This window comes from Epinephelus moara, chromosome 18 (genome assembly GCF_006386435.1).
Source record: "Epinephelus moara isolate mb chromosome 18, YSFRI_EMoa_1.0, whole genome shotgun sequence".
In the NCBI taxonomy this organism is placed as follows: Eukaryota; Metazoa; Chordata; class Actinopteri; order Perciformes; family Serranidae; genus Epinephelus; species Epinephelus moara.
The window spans coordinates 16,990,764-17,011,752 of NC_065523.1; the positions used below are offsets into that span (position 1 = coordinate 16,990,764).

General features: G+C 40.5%; 1 protein-coding gene across 3 annotated transcripts; it reads left to right on the forward strand.

The window, feature by feature from the left end:
- Window positions 1-2,806: 2,806 nt before the first annotated feature.
- On the forward strand, window positions 2,807-19,229 carry atp6v0a1a (ATPase H+ transporting V0 subunit a1a). 3 transcript variants are annotated; one of them, XM_050068726.1, is made up of 22 exons: window positions 2,807-2,931; window positions 4,086-4,251; window positions 4,938-5,016; window positions 5,169-5,266; window positions 5,353-5,481; window positions 6,386-6,468; window positions 7,020-7,146; window positions 7,244-7,326; window positions 7,422-7,515; window positions 9,488-9,700; window positions 10,815-10,965; window positions 11,271-11,410; window positions 11,581-11,747; window positions 11,841-11,931; window positions 12,335-12,453; window positions 12,559-12,775; window positions 12,882-12,989; window positions 13,083-13,190; window positions 13,882-13,926; window positions 14,456-14,573; window positions 14,724-14,895; window positions 18,190-19,229. In XM_050068726.1, the coding sequence occupies exons 2-22, from the start codon at window positions 4,135-4,137 to the stop codon at window positions 18,281-18,283; spliced, it is 2,553 nt and encodes an 850-aa protein (XP_049924683.1). In that variant the 5' UTR covers window positions 2,807-2,931; window positions 4,086-4,134; the 3' UTR covers window positions 18,284-19,229. The 3 variants fall into 3 exon arrangements, with proteins under 3 accessions (XP_049924683.1, XP_049924684.1, XP_049924685.1); XM_050068727.1 differs by having other exon boundaries at window positions 2,837-2,931; window positions 4,088-4,251; window positions 13,909-13,926; XM_050068728.1 differs by lacking the exon at window positions 13,882-13,926 and having other exon boundaries at window positions 2,837-2,931; window positions 4,088-4,251.
- Window positions 19,230-20,989: the final 1,760 nt, after the last annotated feature.

Below are 20,989 nucleotides of genomic sequence, written 5' to 3' on the forward strand. Positions count from 1 at the left end.
CCCAGTCAAAGTTTTCCCCTCTTACACCCGGCCCCCGCCCCCGGCTCCCCCTGCTGCTGGGGCTCCACCCCAGTCTGTCCCCAAGCACAGGGCGGCATATCTCCACCACAGGCGAGATCCAGTACCAGAAAAAGTTCAGACCAGTGAAATGTTCACAGTGTCTGAAATGATAATGGGTTGATTGTTCCACAAATACATATGGAGGTGTGAAGGTTTGCAAATATTTGAATACAATCTTCCCTGTGTCAGTGTGCTCTTCATGTAAAGAGTATAGCAGTTCATTTATTAGAAACTAATTTAAATTATAGCAAGAACATTTCAATCATGAGGCGTTTTCCCTTTCACAAACTCCAATGCATTACCTCCTTATATGCATGTTGGAAAAGAAATATTTGTAAAACCTACACACTTGTATTCACAGCTAACACACACAAATGATAGACGCCATTATGACACCAGACATGTCTTTATGAGATGCTTAAAAACCAGTGTATAAAACTATAATACGTGGGGCTATTTCAAATTGGAATAAAATACCACAACACTTAATCCAGATTCAGCACCGGACCTAGCACATTCAGCCACAGTGGGTCCACTACACCCAAAATCACCAGTAGCATTAGTTTTAAAAAAGATATTAAGAACAGCAGTTATTAGGAGAGAAATCAGTTTTAGTGACACATGATGTTCTGCTTGTGAAGGTTAGTGTATTTGTGGTGTTAGCTTGCTGTACACCAGTGGTGGTGTGCAGTCACACATACTTCTGTGTGCCTTTTTTGTGGGCTGTATTGGTTGCTTTGATCATCTACTGGTGAGATGACATCATGAATGTGAAATAAACTACTGCTGTCTCTTGATATTCTCCCACTGAATTTTGTTGATGTTGTGGATTATTTATGATGTAATAATTTAATGTTATGCCTTGTTTTGCATGCTGTGTGGATGCCAGGAAGGGTCGCTCTTACTGCAGCAATAACTAATGGAGATACTGAATACTAGGCCTAACGAATAAACAATACTCTCTCTTATATCTCCAGATACATTTAAAAACAGGGCTGTGCAAATTGTCAATCAACATACAAAGATAAACTGCCTGGATAAACAGTTGGTGTTAATATCTGTATTATTTCCACTGAAGAATGTGTAGCTGCTTTAACTGTGACCACAGGAACAATAAACATGGATATAGAATTAATATCAGATCGCTTCACTTTGGTTAGTTTATTCTGAAAGTATTTACCAGAGGCAGACTACCAGTAGGCTATGCTTATTGAATTTCCCCTCAGGGCGATTAATAAAGTATATAAAATTATATATATATATATATATACATTTAAAAAAATATATATATAAAAATTAATGTCCTTAGCAGACAGCCTGTCTTTACACCACAAAACTGTTATCAAAACATCACGTTATGAATACAGTCGATACCAGTATTTATGTTGCTACTGTTATTAGTAATAACCATACTAATAAAGAGCTGCACATGTTGATATTAACATTGATTTTACTGATAATAGCACTGTGTGACACTGGGTGGAGGTGACAGGTAAGTGTCTTTAGAATCACGAGTGTTTACTGCCCTCTTGTGGTCACAAATAGGAAATGCAACGCTTTGTTTAAAAGGTGTACCAAGATTGAACCATTGGGAGTGATCATTTGGCCTAACAAGTCTAGAGCAACGTAAATATGTCTACATCACAGAAAACAGTGGTGGGAAATGGGTATCAGATTGATTATAATATGAACATAGAAACATTTGATAATAAAATGAGACAAGGTATATTTTCAGATGCATTAGAATCAATTTCTTACAAGTCAGGGCAAAATAAAGAGTAAGTCAGCACCATGATGGGTAGTAGTGAAAAGAACACATATTTTCCAGCATATGATTCAGTACAAACAAGGTCAGGAGGACAGTAAGACATGCAAGTGGACTAAGTGCTGAGCAGGGACAGGGAGGCAGGAGTTACTCTGTTTTGAGTGACCAAAATGAAGTTGCAGTAATTAATAAGGAAAATACACAACGGGGAATACTTGTGTTACAGTACAGTTCCAACAAATTTGTCTGAGAAGGCAGAAAGAGAACTAAATTTGAGCACACAGATGCACAAAGGAGAAAGGGCAGCATTAAAGATGAACAAAATGTCCTGTGGGAGAATAAAAAGCCACTGGCTATAACTGGGAAGCCTGCTCCAGGGAGATCTAAAACAAAGTAGGTATGGTTAGGAACTGATTATGAGACAATGGTCCCTTGTTCATAGATGTGCAAAGGGCCCTGATACCTCTCCTACACAGGAAGAAGACACACAGACTTTGTAATGGTTTGGCATCTCTTTGAAGTTGCTTTGCATATTTTTATGGGTCTTACTGTGGTTGTTTTATGTTTCTTTGGGGTCATTTTGCATCCTTTTTTTTCAATTTGTGTCTCTTTGTGGTCATTTTAAGTCTCCTCCTGGTCTGTGCATGTTAATTTGACATTTTGAAAGTGAAGGCAAGGGGGTCCCTGGACACTTTGGGCCCCATTAGGTAATTCATCCATGGGTATGGTATGAGGTAGGGAAACTGGCAGGAATGAACAAGTAACAAGAAGCACACTGACTCTTGTCATTATGGGAAAAACAGAGACAGCATATTTTGTAACATGCAGAAAGTATGAGCAGATAGACAAGTGATGGAAAACATTTGTTTTATTAGAAGTATTTGATTAATAAATTGCACGACTAAAATATAGTGAGTATAATGAGTATATCCAGAGGGGGGCAGTAATGCAGCGTTGAGTATGCCAACTGCCGTTAAACCTCAAAGAAGGAGTAGAAGAAGAAAAAGAAGAGCTGTCAGCTGCAACCACCGAGAAGTCCATCCTCAACAGCACAGGGGAAACCAGGAAGGAAACCAAGGAGGAGAGAGACATCTCCACGTAAAACAGTAAGGGAACTGTTGCTTAATTATACGGAAATTGACACTATTCGCGATTTAGACTAACGTTACCCCAGCGCTGATGTTAATACTGTGGGCTAAGTCAAATATTGAGCAACAGGTGCGCTAAGTTAGCGTTAGCTCTCTTGTTAGCCGCACAGACCCTTTAAATTCCAAACTGAGCTATATTAATTGTCATCTAAGTTAGCTATCTAGCAAACATATGTCAGAAAAAGTAAATATTAACCCCACTAATATTCTGTTGTATAGCGTTATCATGTTGTTAGCATTAAAGTTTAGCTAACGAATGCTAATCTGACTAGCACCCGTCAACTGATATTGTTTTGCTAGCTAACGTTAAATAACGTCAACGTTAGCTAATTAGCTAACGTCTGCGGTGTTAATAGTTTCAGCGGATAGCCGGCCAGGTAGCTGTGACAGTGACATGTTCATTTGGTCAGCCATTAACCGTTTGGCATCAGCTCTGACAGGTGGAGCTGTAGTAACGGTGACTAATTGACTTGTTAATCGCTGAGCTAAATGCGGCTCGTTTAAATATCGTTAAATGGTGTTGTTTTGTCATGTTTCACGGTGTTAAGCAAACCTGTTTTGTTGTGTTGAATCAGTTGGTGTGCTCTTTGCGTTGCTGCAGTGGGAGTGTTGCGGCTTACTGGAGCTACTGGTCACATGCTACCTTGTAATCCACAGATAAGCCCTGTGTGGTCGTTTTACAGCATGAGGCTGTGCTGTTTAGCTGAAACATATTCTGAAATATTCTTAATTATTTGTGTTAAATGACAGATAATACAGAAACTGCATTCTGCTTACAATAACCTGTGCTGTGCATCTACTGTAAAATTATATCCACTTCAAAGTCCCCTATGGTGTAATGGTGCAGATAAAACTCATTTGGAGCGTAACCACATTCCTGTAGTGATCATGAGACCAGCATGAGGGGCAAGCTGATCATTTTTTTTCTTTTCTCTTTTTGTCACACTTATGCTAGACTAACACACAACTGATATGGGCCTCTCTCATTAGTGATCCTGACACTAAGGTGCCATGCAGAGAAAAGTGCTGAGTGTAGAACTCAGATCCTTCATGTTTTACCAGTTTTTCTCTCTGTGAGGGTGACTAACGGATAATATCTGTTCACTTTCTAGAGGTTCTGGTTGATTTTAAGGGTGCTGAGCACTCCCATCCTTCAGCAACATGGGAGAACTCTTCAGAAGTGAAGAGATGACGCTGGCTCAGCTCTTCCTCCAGTCAGAAGCCGCTTACTGTTGTGTCAGTGAACTGGGAGAGATCGGGATGGTGCAGTTTCGGGATGTAAGTCCACTGTTATGTTGTCCTCTGAATCATGACCACTTTATTATCTACAGGTTGACATTTTCTAGCTACTGAAACCTGCTTTTTAAAGCTGGTACGTGTTGTGTAAAGGGTTTGGGGTGGGGGGGACACTTGAGTCATCTGTGTCATCTGTCATGGAAATGAAAATGACCAAATCATTGACGTTGCTGAGAAAGTGCATGCCTTCAGCATCATGTTCATCATGTGCTCACAGCTGACCCCTCATTCCACACATGAGAAAGCCCATTCCTAGTGAGCCCTGAGGGAAGCTTTGTGCTAGAATACAGGATGGGCTGTAACAGAGTAGGTCTGTGCATCGACAGTGGTGTCTTAATCATTTCATTAAATTGTACATCCTTCACCATTTAAAATGACAATATAGAAAATTAGCTTTATTTTCTTAAGAGGATATTGACAGACTTAAAAACTTATTGATAGGGGAGTCAGTGGATAGCTCTGCTGAATCATCATTTAAGTTATTGACATTGATACAGCTTAGGTTTCTGATGTATGTGTATTTTTTTTTTTTGTTTTGCACCCCTTCTGATTTTACAAATTTATTTAATTATTCAATCGTCATGTCTTTGTGAACATGACTACATGGTCTGCATAGTCTGTGTTGACCCTCACTTCTGTTCTTTTTTTTTTTTGGTCTTTTCTCACAGCTAAATCCTGATGTGAATGTGTTCCAACGAAAGTTTGTCAATGAAGTACGACGATGTGAGGAAATGGATCGCAAACTGAGTAAGTGATATATATCTTGTCAGAGGTGCTTCTGGCAAGACCCATAACAGAGCTGTACAAATAAAAATGGGATGGTGCTTTTTCCAGTGTAAACAACTACATGTACACCTGTGCCCCCCTTTTTTTTTTACCTTGTTACTCCTCTCTCGCAGGATTTGTGGAGAAGGAAATAAAGAAGGCCAACATCCCAATAGTTGACACAGGAGAAAACCCTGAAGTCCCCTTCCCAAGGGACATGATCGACCTGGAGGTGACTGCTCTCTCTCTCAAAGATTAACACCTAGCTCTGTCATCTACTGCGTCCCTCTGCTGACCCCTCTGTGTGTCTCACCACAGGCCACATTTGAGAAGCTTGAGAATGAGCTGAAGGAAATAAACACCAACCAAGAAGCCCTTAAGAAGAACTTCCTGGAACTGACTGAGCTCAAGCACATCCTGCGTCGCACGCAACAGTTTTTTGACGAGGTCAGCTTAACTTCTGCATGCAGGCCCCTGCAAAATGATGTGCTCAGCTTTTTTTTATTTTACTAACATTGTGGTGGCCTGAAAGAGAAGTTGCAATTTTACTTTTATAGTTGTTTATCGCCATGGTTGTAAAAACTAAATACAGCCTTAGAAACAAACATTATTTATTTTGTACTGATAGGTGATTGTTAATCCAGAACTTTATTTATTTATTTTTTTTAATATATTCACTGTGGCAATGAGCAGAAAAAACAATGTGTTAGTCTAAAGGCGGCCGTTTCTGGTTTGCATTGGTGAAATACAGTTTCCACTGATAAGCTGTCAGCACTGATATCAGGCACACCCAAACCCACACACACACACACACACACACTGACACACAGTGGAGCATTTTTTTCTGCTTGATCTGGCAGAAGGTGTTTCACTCGTGATCGTTTACAGTTGCTCACATGGTCTTGGCACATTTACACCAACCAGTCACATTAGTGAATACGCTGTAATTCCACTGCTGTACAATCCTTTGCACAGATTTGATTTTGTGTTTATTGATCATTTGCTGGAGCAAAGCCTCGCCAGCCCACCTTTGCCCAACATCAGTCTCACTTCACTGCTTTCACAAACAAAACTGTGTCGACTTACAATGTTAAGTCATCTTTTACGAGTTGTTATGAGCTTTGATTGAGGTAAATCATTGAGCTGAACACGTAGCCGTCAACCATTAACTGGAGAAAGTCACTGTCTTTGCTGGAAACAAACACAAACACTGACCCTGGCTCTTTATCTTTATTCTGTCCAATCTCAACATGTATGTCAATACTATGGAGTTTTCTGTGTTTACAAGTATGTATATATGGTGATGCAGAACAGGGAATGATGTTAATTAATAATTAACTGACTCCTGCAGATGGAGGATCCCAGCTTACTGGAGGAGTCATCCACCCTTCTGGACCCCAATGAGCCTGTGCGAGTGGCTCCTCTCAGACTGGGGTGAGTCTCTTTTTGCGGTCTTCAAAAGGATTAGGATTCTCTAGAAGATTTCCATTCTGTGCACTTCAGCCATCTGTGGCCAGAACCAGACCTGAGTGTTACAACTAGCCAATCACCTCCCACACACCAGCTCAGGCTGTCCGGCTTAGTCAGGCAACAAAGGTCACTTAAAGTGGAAATCTACTCACAGTCTGCATTCATAAATGTAATTCCCATTAGTGGAGATATTTCCGTCAATGTCAGCTCTTTATTTAGAAGAGAATAGACAGACAATGCCCAGCCTAAATATTTTGTATTGTTGGGAAATCTAACTGACTGCATGAAGATTTTCTCAACTGTCTTCTGTCACTGAAAGGAAGTCCATATAATTATGTTGTTGAGACTATGGCATTGGAGTAAATGCAGTTTGCATTTAAGAAACATAAATTTCTTCTTTCTTTTTTTTTTGACTCGTTTGTCAAAGTTTTTAGGGGTATTTTTTTTAGAAGATTTATATATCCCAGCCTAGATAACAAACAAGAATGGTGACAGCATTTTTCCATTTGTTACAGATTTGTGGCTGGAGTCATTGGCAGGGAACGTATTCCCACTTTCGAGAGAATGCTGTGGAGAGTTTGCAGAGGAAATGTGTTCTTGAGGCAGGCAGACATTGAAGATCCTCTGGAGGACCCGACTACGGTCGGAAATGTTTAAGCACTGATGTCTTGTGAAGTTGATAGTACCTGTTTCGTTGTTCTCCTACTAAAGACAGACTAACTGTGTAATATTTCTACAGGGTGACCACGTCCACAAGTCTGTCTTCATCATCTTCTTCCAGGGAGACCAACTGAAGAATAGAGTCAAGAAGATCTGTGAGGGGTGAGTGGCTGGCCAACATTTGTACATTTTTATAAAGTGTCCTCGGCCAAAAGAGTCTTAAGATCTAACTGTGCTTCTTCTTTATCTGTCTTTAGGTTCAGAGCAACCTTGTACCCATGTCCAGAAACACCCCAGGAGAGGAAAGAGATGTTGGCAGGGGTGAATGCACGCATTGATGACCTACAAATGGTAAATATACTGGCAGGGAATACAGCTACACAATGTTGACTCATTAGCACTGACGTCCACAGATACACACTTGAACTGATAAGTTCTCTCTTTTTTGTTTGTTTCTGCCTTGTCAGCAACACATTTTTGTAGAAATCCACTGGAAAGTGTCGTTAGAGGAAATTTCACAAGGCGTGTAATGCTTCTGTTCCTCACAGTTTATTCTCAGCTTCCTGCCTTGGCGCTCAGCCATATATTATATAAGCAATAAATTAATTTGATTTAAGTTGCATGAATGTCAGCTCATAGAAAACATTTCCATAAGATTTGTTGGCCTATAACGTAGCTATGTTATACTACATATATATTACTTACGTTTTTTTCACTAGCTACTGATACAAATTTATAGATAGAGAGTGAGGGATAAATACTTTAGGGATGCTAGAGAAGGTGGACTCATAACTTCTCTGTAGGTAACTAAAACACTAAGTAGACCCTTCTCAATCACTGTTTTAACAGACAAAATGTACTATACATTTTCTAATAATGAGGTGATACATCTGCTCATTTCATTTTACTTGCAATCCTCTCCTGTTAAAACTTTTATTTGTGCCACACTGCCCTGTTCATTTGCGGAAACATAGTTATTGGTTTGTTTCAATAAACTTTCGCAACTGCTGATCAACACTTCAGCTGTCTAGCTTCAGCCCAGAGAATTGTCCTCCAGCAGGCAGAGTCTTTCCATTACAATGTTGTTATTGTGTGCGCAGTGTTGAATTACTCCTCAGTGACTCGTTATCTAGCACAAGGTAGAGCCCCAGGGAATCCCTCTTTCCTTGTGCTTTGCAAATAAGAACTGTCTTGTATGGTTGTGAGGATACATCCACTCATATGTGTGTTTTACATCATGTCACACAGACTCACATATCACAGAGAGATTACATATGTTGTACTGACTGCATCCTGGTCTGCAGGCTGTTAGAAGTGAAGTAACATGAGATATTCACTTCTGTCAGCAAGTTGTGTCAATTGTGTTCAAGTGTCATGTACTCAGATATTATAGCATCATTGACATTTGCCACAGAAATGGCTTGCTCAAGACTGATACTTGATACACATCCCATTTGACAAATGGATTGATATCCTCTCACGGTTTTGCATCCCGGGGAATGTGGATCTTGGCGTTTGCGGATGCAGCGTTATACTTGTCACTACGTGTGCATGAGGGCTGAATGACAGAATGACATGGTTGATGAAGAATGTCAAGCTGTTTGGACAGCGATCTGCTATGTGTGGGCTATTAAGCCTCTCGACAGCAGGCGAGATTGTGCCTGTAGGCAGACAGCACAGAGCTTAGATATCCTGCTATTTGCTGATCATGGGTCTCTGCTTTAAATGTGAGTCATGCAGCAGCATATCTGGGAATATCCTATATCTGTTTCGGGAAAACCTAATGGATTAGACAGCCTGTTGCTCTTCATCTTATGACTAACTGCTCACTAATCACACTGGTAAATCTAAACCCTTTCTATGAATATCATGGATCGAATCATTCAGTGCTACTCTATTTTTAGCAGCATTGTCCGATTGTAGTGGACATATAGATTTATAGTGTATAAATGTCTTTGATAGCACTTTAATTAATAATTGCACTTGGGTGTTAAAACAAGGAGTTTGTCATTTATTATTATGAGAAAAATGACCTACCCTCCCTCATATCTGCTTGCAGGCCATAGAAAAGCACAAGGTGAACCAAAATGGCAGGAATAGGTGTTTCTGGCTCCCACAGTGGACATTTGTCTTGTCACTTTTTGGCTCAAGGATTGTAAAGAGTGGATTTATAGTCCCACAGTTGCCAATATCTAATGTAGCAGACATTTTGTTTTTACCAGAAAAGCATTGCAATCTCTCTTTAAAGAGCCAAGGTAGAAAGTAAAAGTACAAAAGATTTCATTCCAGTCCTAAACAACTTTACTCTTGTCTCCCTCTAAAGGTGCTGAACCAGACCGAGGATCACAGGCAGAGGGTCCTGCAGGCTGCAGCCAAGACCATCAGAGTGTGGTTCATCAAGGTGAGGAAGATGAAGGCCATCTACCACACCCTCAACCTCTGCAACATCGACGTCACTCAGAAGTGTCTGATCGCCGAGGTCTGGTGTCCTGTCTCGGACATGGACTCTATCCAGTTTGCCCTGCGCAGGGGAACGGTGAGTAACTGAGCACCAGGCAGTTTATGTTTAAGGAAAATATCCTCCATTTCGTAGGTTAACTCTATTTTGTAAAGACACAGTCACCAGCCTCTGTTTTGTTCTTAGAAAAGAGACACAGGGTCAAATTTACCTGGTGATGTACTGAACTTAGCAGAACCAGTTTAAAACAAACAGATCTAAACCATGTCAGTGCAAACAGGATGTTTGCAGTATACCCAAGCTTTTGTGTGTACTAACATATTCGTACATTTACTTTGACAGTTATTTACCTAGTTGTTTAATTCCAACTAGAGGAGCTTACAACTTATGGCAGCAGACATGCAAGTTCCTCAAAACAAGAAGTAAACAGAGTTCAAAAAATAGTTTCAGTGTTTTTAAATAAACCAGTTGCAGACAGTTGTAGGTCGTGGAAAAGGAGGTGGTGAATGGGGCTACGCAAAACAGTTGACAAGTTGAGACAGGCAGCTTCTTACACTGCAGTGATCACAAGCAAATGCTGCATTTGTTTTGGGTGCTAACTTGTTATTTCCTCTGCCAGGCAGTTACATTTTTGGTAGTGACACATTGTGCTAAAAACTAAAAGAATCTGGGGCTGTGGTTTTGGAGAGAGGTGAGCTCACCAGACCTGTGTAGCCCCCTCCTCATCTCTGCTTGAAGCTAGTGACTGGAGGCTACAGTACATTGGACAGCACTGGGATAAAACACAAGTCTTCGACTGAACTGTTTGCAGTTGATTTGTATTGTGGGTAATGTAGGTGCTAGATGTAGAGAAGGGAAAAATGTGTGGAATAAAAAAGACATTTGTTTTAGTTGTACACTTGGTGTAGAGACAGAGACTTGGCTCTGTTAGGCTTTGCACTGTCTCTATGCTCACGTCATCTCTCAACTGTCTTTATTTTGCTTGTCTTGAAACACCAGGCCATAGTGTACTGCAGGGGTATTCAACTGGCTTTACCCAGGGGTCCCTTTTTTTCTTACCAAGATGAAAATTGATAAAGCAGCATGATACCACTCGTGTACACTTGGCTCTCAGCATTCTCTGCACGTGATCCCATTTTTAAAAAGATAGATAGGATTGTTAAATACTTCTTGTATGTGTTGTGCGCTTTAGGAGAAGAGTGGCTCCACTGTGCCTTCCATCCTCAATAGGATGCAGACCAAGCAGACCCCACCCACCTATAACAAGACAAATAAATTCACCTCAGGCTTCCAAAACATTGTGGATGCTTATGGAATTGGCAGCTACCGTGAGATTAACCCAGGTAAGCATGTGTCACACCTTTATGTGTACAGTCCTAAACCTTGAACCTCTGTTTGTCATGAGACCATCAGTGTTATAATTTGTCTTTCAAGACAGCTGAACATTTTGTTGTTGTTTTTTATTCTGTTTACCTGGCTGCCTGTAGTATTGAACTACAGTCACTGAAAGGCGTGCTACGTACTCGGCCTCATCACCCATTATCAGTTTGTTTGGACATGCTCTGTATTGTGACACTCATATGTTGTTTCACCTGCCACACCACCCTCCCCTCACATGATGCCTGCGTCACCACCTCCTCGTCTCCAGCGCCATACACCATCATCACCTTCCCCTTCCTATTTGCCGTTATGTTTGGTGACCTGGGCCACGGGGTGCTCATGACCTGTGCTGCCCTATACCTTGTGTTGAGAGAGAGCAGGCTGATGGCCCAGAAGAACGATAATGAGGTATGACTTCCATCATGGCCATCTCATCAGCCCCACAGCATCCTCACTGGTGGTGCACCAGCCCCACAGCTATACAGAGCTTTGTGCTTCTGTGGGTTTATGTTCATAATTGCAGAAATGCAGCTTTTCTTGTTTTATAACCTAGTTACTCATTGATTGTTCTATGGCAGATGTTCAGCATGGTGTTCGCAGGGCGCTACATCATCCTGCTGATGGGAATCTTCTCAGTCTACACTGGGATCATTTACAACGACTGCTTCTCCAAGTCCCTCAACGCTTTTGGCTCTGGCTGGAGCGTCAGGCCAATGTTCGACCGTCGGGTAGGAGGCAACTGGACGTAAGTCACCAACCTGAGTTTTAACCCTTCTGACTGCTGTAGGTGTGATGTAATAGAAGTCACAAAACTAATTGGTGTTCTCATTCCATTTAGGATTGAAACACTGGAAACCAATAAAGTTTGGCAGTTGGATCCAGTAATAGATGGGGTGTTCAAAGGGCCGTACCCCATTGGCATCGATCCGGTAAACATTTTCCTTTGCAATTTGCATGCTCTTTATTCTGCAAAAATCAAACTAGCTTAGTTGATGCTCTTTACATGCTTTCAAGTAGGCATGGGACGGTATGAAAATTGCTTGATTAATACCTTTACATTTTTTGACATTGTATATGCAGCCGGTCTTTGCAGAGTCTCTTATACTGTTGGTTGACAAGGAGTCTCTTTGGGTGCGATATTAACTATTATCCCAATGAGTGTTATTGCGATCTGTGATATGTTTATATTATTATGTTATTATGTTATAATATAAACTTGCTTCTATAAATTAGGTTTATTGTAACTGAATATGGTTAAAGGAGAAAGCTGCCCCAGAATGAAAATATGTTGAGCATTATTGAGCACTCATGTTTGACCATTTTGTTTCTCAGATTTGGAACATTGCCATCAACAAGCTGACGTTCCTGAACTCGTTCAAGATGAAGATGTCTGTAATCCTGGGAGTAATCCACATGCTGTTTGGAGTCACACTGAGTCTCTTCAACCACCTGTGAGATTTTCATCCAACATTTACACTTAAATTGATTATTTCTTTGTCTTTGTTCCCGTGGCAATTACGCACAGATTCAGAGTGAACGTTTGTGGTCCTCTGCAGGTATTTCAAGAAGCCGCTGAATATCTACTTGGGATTCATCCCAGAGATTGTCTTCATGTCCAGTCTCTTTGGCTACCTGGCCATTCTGATCTTCTACAAATGGGTCGCATATGATGCACGCATATCCAAGGATGCTCCCAGTATCCTCATCGCCTTTATCAACATGTTCCTCTTCAACTACAGCGACCCCAGTACCAAACCTCTCTACAGAGGACAGGTGAGATACTTGTTAGATACATACATCTGTTGTTTTGTCCTGAAATGAACAACCACAACCTCATTGTCCTGTTTTTCTTATTCTCTTTTCTCCCCTGAATATGTAGATGGTCGTACAATCACTGTTGGTGGTTATCGCCTTGGCTTGTGTTCCCTGTATGTTGATAGTGAAAACTCTAATTCTGCGGAGACAGTATTTGTGGCGGAAACACCTGGTAAGAAGCAAATGGTATCACTTGAAGTTAATACATTGTATCTCAATTTTAACCCTTTTTAAACTTTTCTATTTTTCCCATTTTCTGTTTCAGGGTACACAGAACTTTGGAGGGATCAGGGTGGGCAACGGACCCACTGAGGACGAGGCTGAAATCATCCAGCATGACCAGCTCTCACAGCACTCTGAGGAGGAGCCTGAGGTAAAAGAGACATATTCTCATCAGTAACAATGTCTCCCACCTGAATGCATTTTCTCCCTGTTGCTCTCAAAGCTGGAGAAACGGCAGGCCAGCAGTCTGGTGAGGGAGGATGGGAGTGGGGCCCACGTTATTGGATCTACTCACTTCTTTTAATAATTCAGTTACTCAGCCACAGTTGGAAACAAAAATCGATACCTCATGTTTCCACTTCCACTGTGGCAATGAAAAACATTAATTATGGATGAAGGTCCACTTTAGCAAAAAGATTTAACAAGCTCCACACTGCCACCCTTAGATTATAGATGGCTATTGAGAATGCTATTGAGAGATTAAATTCAGAAATGTTGTTTCTTTTGTTGTTTTTTTATCTGGTCTGTTTTGTGTGCAGTTGCTTGTAAATATAAAAAATATCCAGGTTGATTAAGAATCCGACCATTCTGGTTGTTTGTTGTTCATCTCAAAGAGCTTTAACACCACCTGGAATCAGTTGTGCTGAAGTATTTTATTGTGAACCTCTTTATATATATTCCCCCTAATTTAATTCTAAAATGCACTGACAGCACATGTGAGCAGAGTGTTGTCATCCTGTAATATTCACCCTCTTTCCTTTTTAAGCGAGTAACCGATTTCTCTCATAACTTTTCTGTTTACTGATGTCTGTCGATCTGTGTGTGTGCTGTCTATAACCAAGCGTTGCCTTTTGTCACCTGCTGTCAAGGCCCACGAGGATGAAGAGGTAGGACAGGAGCTCACGCTGCACCTCCACCCACCCTGCAACCTATCCCCCTCCTGTCAAAGTGCATGTCTAGTATTTCTTTCTTTCTGCCCCTCATTTTGTCATCTACGTATGCTGTCAACCGTTGCTTGCTGCTCTTAGCTGTGTCGGTGTGTGTGTAAGTGTTAGTCGGCGTGTGGCTGGTGTCTTCCAGGAGTCACTTGTTGAAACATAGGTTGCAGAGATTCCTTAAGCAGTGGGTGCCAATAGGCCATTGTGTTCTTGCAGTCCTGGTGATGTGCGTGAGGAGCAGGGCAGCTGATACTTTGGGTTCACAGGGTCCTCAGATGACGGTGTCTCCATTTAATTTAAGGGGCTTTGGTGATCTGTGGTGGCAAATGGGTTTCCTATCAATTACCTGAATGATCATGCACACACATTGAACCAGACTCCTCCTATGTGGACGTCAGGACCTGCCGTAAAGATGTTGTTTTCTAGAGATTCATGCTGACATGTGGTCACGTTTTGATGTTATTTCTTTGTCTCACAGTTTAACTTTGGTGATGTGGCAGTGCATCAAGCGATCCACACCATAGAGTACTGCCTGGGCTGTATCTCCAACACTGCCTCTTATCTGAGGCTTTGGGCCCTCAGTCTGGCTCATGCACGTAAGTTACACTTTTCCTCCCTTTTTAATATCAAGGTTTTGACTAAAGATTAACACAACAGTATGCACACATTTAGTAGAGAAGTGGAAATATAACCCATGCATTTATCACAGCACTGAAACCCGTGTCCTCTTTTTGTCCCATGTGCAGAGTTGTCAGAGGTGCTGTGGTCCATGGTGATGCACATTGGCCTTTCTACCAGAAGCCTCGCGGGTTTCTTACTTTTGTCCATAGTCTTTTTCTTCTTTGCTATTCTCACAGTTGCCATTCTTCTCATTATGGAGGGCTTGTCAGCCTTCTTGCATGCACTGCGACTGCACTGGTAAGTTGACTATTGTGTTTGTGGTATTTGTTTTTTGTATGCTTTTCATTTGCTTTCTCTTTTTGGTCTTTTCATGTTTTTGTGTCTAAGTGTCTAATGGGAATGTAATGTACGCAGTGTAACAATAACGTAAATGGTTAATTGCACTTTGTGAATGCATGTTTACTAAAAGTGCTTGTTTTCACCACTGACAGGTTCAGTTTACTATAAAAAGTGTCTGACAACATTGTGGAAAGGATCCTCACAGAGATAAACCCCTCTGTTGAAGAGCTTTAGGTTAAACCAGAAACAGCACAGTCACTTTCATCAAACCCACAAGACTCAATTTAAATAAACAGCAATTTTATCAGCGTAAAACATTCTTTATTCAAAGTCAACAGGAACAAAATAGAACTCGCAAAAAACCATTATGGTTTGTCTTTCCACTGTTCCAACAAACAGCAACTCTTGATTGAAATAAACCCTTAATTTACCCTGTTAGATGTGAAAATATGCTGGCTCTGTACAGGCTACAATTACGGTCTATTTAAGTGGAGTCTGATGGGTTTGGTGATGGCAATTTCAGGCTGTTTCTGGTGAAACAAAGGATCTTAATCTTCAACAAAAAGTTCTGTCTCTGTAGAGATCCATTTCATGGTGTTGTCAGACACTTGTAACAACAATCCGAGCCTGTCAGTGGCAAAAAGAAGCACTTTTAGTGGACGTAAATTGACAGTGCACAAACACCCCAAGTGGTTACATTGCAGCCTGGTTTGCAGCTGCTGGCTGCAGCCCTCAAGTTTTCATATTTTTGACAGAAAAACACTCCACTGCTATTCTAATAATCTAGTAAACAACTTTTGAGCATCGCATTCAGTGTATTATACACAATGAGCATGAATCCAAAACTCAGTTACTGTACACTGGATTTGCTATTTTGAAAGAGGAGGCCTTCACTTATGCAAAATGGCTGTAAGTACCGTAAACCACAGACCTGTAACGCCATGTGCAGGTGAACAGTAACAAAAGAGAAGGTGACTGCTTAAGCCTACTACGCTGAAAATATAAATTTCAGTCCATACAACAGGTTACCCTGTTTCCTTAGATGGTTATACGGTTGAGAATTAACAACAAATTATAAAACAAAACATTTACAAAAATGTATAGAAAAGTAACCAGAATATTGGGGTTTAAGCTGGAGGCTGCTGCACCATCAGTACCCATCAGTGCCTCAGCGCCAGTCGAGAGGGGCGTGTCCCAATCAGAAGTTAACAAATTTCAGTTTCACATCGCCTTCTCTCTTTCCTGGCCTGCGGCCTGGAACATGTCTGGCTCCAGTCAGTGTTATGCTTTTCATTTTTTCTGCATGTGTCGTGTACAGAACAGTCTGTGTCTGTGACTCCTTGCTATGGCACCAACGAGCCTTTGTTATCTCCTCATTAATGTCTTAGTCAGGCTTTGCTGAATGTCATCCTGGTTTTTATAATCCGCTGGCACGTTTACAGAGCATGCCTGCGTTGCAGCGACTCCTCTCTATAATTATCCTTTACACAGGAATGCTGGGTGACTCAGCTGTCACTGAAGCGTCTTCAGAGACAATGAGGTGCAGTCGTGAATACAATATGAAAACACCAGTCATAGTAGTTAATTTCCAATTATTGCATCAGGACATCACGTGATAACGTAGGTAGGACCAAGTCATTAGTTTTAAAGTCAGAAGTAAGTCTGAAGTCTTCGCACTCAAGTCCTAAGTCAAGACTGACAAGTCTCGAGACATGTACCAAGTCCTAAACTTTGGGTCCTCAACAAGCCATATGTGCTCTACCCCAAATGTGATGCCAGAGTGATAATCTATGTTACATTTACAAAAATCTTGAGTGCTTCAAAATTTCTTTTTACTGAATTGTTAAAACATGTTTCTAGGAAATTGTTGCATCTCCGTCTGTAATTATCAACTTGGAAGATCTGCATTTTGCAGTTAGTTTTTTTGTTGACCACCGTGTCGTTCTTTTACATGGACAAAATTATCCTCGGCATCGTTTTTCTAAGTGGCGTTCAGTGATGTTAAGTTAGTTCTTCATGGATCTGTCCTGCGACTTAATTGGATGCTATTGGATTGGTTCAAAGAGTCGACTTGCTGGGAATGAATAGCGTTAATGTTAGTTGATGCAGAAAATAAAGGGAGAAGAATTGATTTGTGGCTCACTTTTATATAACTTTGTAATCTTTGTGCTTGGTGGAAGATGTCAGGTATTTTCATGTCAAAAGGTTCAAGTCCAAATTAAGTCATGTGTCATTTGTGATAAAGTCCAAGTGGAGTTGCAGTTTGCTTTTTAATTTTGTGACTGACTGTGACTTACATTAGTCCAAGTTCTCCGACTCGAATCCATGCCTCTGATAATTTACAGTATAAACAGAGAGATGACAGCACCAGTAAACTAGGAAAAGTAGTAACATAGTGTTTATGATTTCTAAAGAATACAAGTACACCTACTGTGTTGAATTAAAAACAAATGTGCCCTGTGATTTGGATTTTCCTGGAGCATTTTTGCAAGAAAGATTTCAGGAAGTTATGTACAGTAATATTTTTAAAATGTCTATCCCCCCTTCATCTACTTTCCTACACCAGACAGACTATGGAATGACAGGTATTCGTGGCTTCTCAGTTTAAAGGTCATCCAGCCGTCGCTCAGTATTTGCCTTTTAAAAATAGAGCCTGATCATTTTCCAGAGGGAAGAGGCTTATGTGTCTGACCCTGGGCCCCAGTCCAGGAGCAGGGATGTAGACAGGAGTGGGTTCAGGTGGGTGCAGGCTGTGGAATGAAGAGCAAGGGTCGTCAGCCACAACTGCTCTGCTCAGCATTACCCAACGTGGACAGCCATCACCACTGTGTGCCTGTGTTATTGTGTGCGAGCCTTCCTGGTTATTGGTTTTTATGCCTTCAGGCTGGCGATTGCCGTGCCTGAAGGCTTTATGTTTTCAAGTTGTCCGTCCATCCCATTCTCGTGAGGGAAATTCTTCAAATTTTGGCACAAACGTCCACTTGGACTCACTAATGACCTGATCAGAGTTTGAGACATTTGGTCAGATAACAAATTGGTGACTCTAATTTTGGGTGTCCTCCTAGAAACTGTGCTTATTGTATGGATCTTCTGTGCTGCTGGGGGCAAGATGTGTGTGAAGCATCCATGTTTTCACAAACATTGATGTAAACTGTAATTGCAGCTTGACTGGTTCGAGGAAGCATACAGCTGCGAGGCGGTAATTCTCGTTTTTTTGTATTTGTTTTGAATGGCTCTTTATTTTCTTTACAGGGTGGAGTTCCAAAACAAGTTTTACACAGGCCAGGGCTTCAAGTTTCTCCCCTTCACCTTCGAAAGCATCCTGGATGGAAGGTTTGAGGACTAAGATCCGACGACAACCCTAATACTATTGTCACTCATCTCTTGAGAATCTGTGTGGCGCTGAGTAGTGATTGTTTTGTGTGTGTAATGCAGTTTCCATGAGTGACACTCCACAAGATTTTCTCTCCCACTACTGTTTGTTTTAAACTTCATCACCAAATCACTTTTTAGAATCAAATCGGGAACATCTACTCAGAAATCAGTATTCATTCATTCATTCCTCAGAAAAAATATTATCATATATAATCTGTCTTGTCTTGTCTTTAGTGAAGTCATTTTTGTTTTACTTGTATTGTATGTAGTGTAATATTATTTATGCAAATATTTCCTTCGTAAAACCTGCATTTTTCCTGTGGCGGTGTTGCACTATCAATCATAAATGTTCTGTTCTGTGCAAGTGACTGATTATGTTGACTGGTGCTTATTCAGAGTGAAGTGACAGAAGTGTTTACAACTCTCCGGTCTGGTCCCTCTGGGTTCTCTCCGTGTTGTTCTCCAGCAACAGTCAACATCTTGTGCACAGAGCATCTCATCTGTTTGATTAAAAAACAAACAAACAAAAAAACACGCACCCACTTTGCACACCTCTATGACACTGCATACTGACCTCACACACACACACAGCTATAAAGGTCCAAAGGGAATACAGTTTAACTTACATCAGGATGTCAGTCAGAGCTTTGAAGGAGGAGATGAACTGACTCTTAAATCCTGCGTTGCTAACGTTGACATAAATTACCTTTTCTGCTTAGTGATCTGTTTATTGATCGACATGGAGAGACTGAAGGGGAATCTGTAGTAGGTGGATGTTCTGCAACAACATGGAAGTTTAAAATGTCACTGTCACGTTTAGAAGGCAGTAAGATTGAGAGAGAAGTCATTCCTCAGAAATCATTTCCTACCCCCATCATTGTGCATCTCTGTCAATAAAGTGAAAAGAGCTGGATTAAGTTGTGGTTTGAGTTGTTTTTTTCTTATGTACTTAAGTTGTTCGCTCACACACTTGGCACATGGCAGAAGTTTCAGTTCCACAACCTCACCACTAGATGCCACTAAAGTGACAGTACTTATACTTTTATTATAACATTATGGCTTATATATGCAGTAAAAACATTAAAATCACTTATTTAAACAAAGGTTTTAAAAAAAAATATGTGTCCGTAGCTTGAAACAAGAAAAAAAAAGCAGATTGCAATTTAAGAATTATGAAAATTTCAATCTGATTTTATGTAATACTGGAAACGAGTCAATTTGCATTTTAAAAATGGTTGCAACGTCCTCACAGCACAGGCAGATCTCAAGAAAATAAGGACTGAAATGATTCTGAACTGATCTTACTGTATATAAAATCTCAATCTGTAAAATAACTAGGGACTTCAGATGTTAACTAAATGTAGTGGAGTAAAAAGTACAATATGACCCTCTTAAATTCAGTAAAGCAGGACTAACAAGTATTTCCACTTGCTTTAATTTTTATTAGGAGTTTAAAAGCACAAAACACAAAAACCCGAGAGGATAACACATAAAGACATCCCTAAAAACATTGATTTCCAAAGTGGTCCTCGATGGAAAGTACTTGAGTAAATGTTCTTAAATCCAACAAAATACTGTAGGTGTTAATGATACTGAGGTTTCAATGTGCCATCACTCCTCTTGGTGGTGCTATTGAACAGGCTGAGCAGTTACAGCAGTCAACAAGAAATGATTGCTCTGTTTACCCCCCTGAATGTTGCAGTGTTTCTTTCTTACGTACACAAAATGAAACTATGCACACAATTCTGAAAACTTGAAGCTCACGCATGAACAAGACTCCAGACTGCTGAACTTTAAGCATAATTCCACTGTTTTCACTTAAATAGAAATCTAAACCACATTTTTGTAGAACTCTCAGCACAAACTGCATCATTCAGCACACTTTGTTCAGCCGGAAAACACTGGCCTTTAAAATGACACAACCTCATTACTAGTTGGTGTGACTCACATCTGAGCTGTTCAAACTCAATTGGCAAAGCAGTCTAGGGCATAAAGAGGCCTCAGGTAACCTCCACTGTTTTGGGTAAAATGGAGTAGCATTGAGAACAGAGAGGAAGGCCGATGAAAACAGTCACTTCAGTCAGCTATTTCCTCTAGCCTACAGTAACACGTAAACATTTGATCTATTACTTTTTTGTATTTGTGCGCTGATTTCCTCATTACATCCCCAGAAAGACAGTCTTATCATTGTCTTACTGTCGTGTTCTCATATTACTTACAGTATCAGTTAAATTACTGTGAGCTTTGCCACAATAGGAAACATTTGTGTATTCTCAAAACTCTACCTATGTGGCAGTATCAGCTTTTACAGTGTGTCTATGGGAAGCTGGGTTGTGAGTTAGCCCAACTGGAGCCACTGGATAGACAGATGTGCACTGTATCCTATGCTGATACAAAGATTTTATCAATGCAGTATTTATATGATATATATACAATATTGTATAACAGTATGGTAACAGTTTTTATTCTGTTTGTAGAAAAATGCAGAATCAAAAATCAACTTTACTGTAAAAAGAAGACAAAGAGCCAGAACACATACTAATGGTATTTTGATTGTAGTGTTTTAAATTCATCACACCGTGTTTCATTTTGCAAGAGATTTGTATTAACAAAATGGTTTCAGTATTGTGCTCAGAGTTGTGAGAAACTGATCTATAGTTTGAGAAAACGTGCTAAA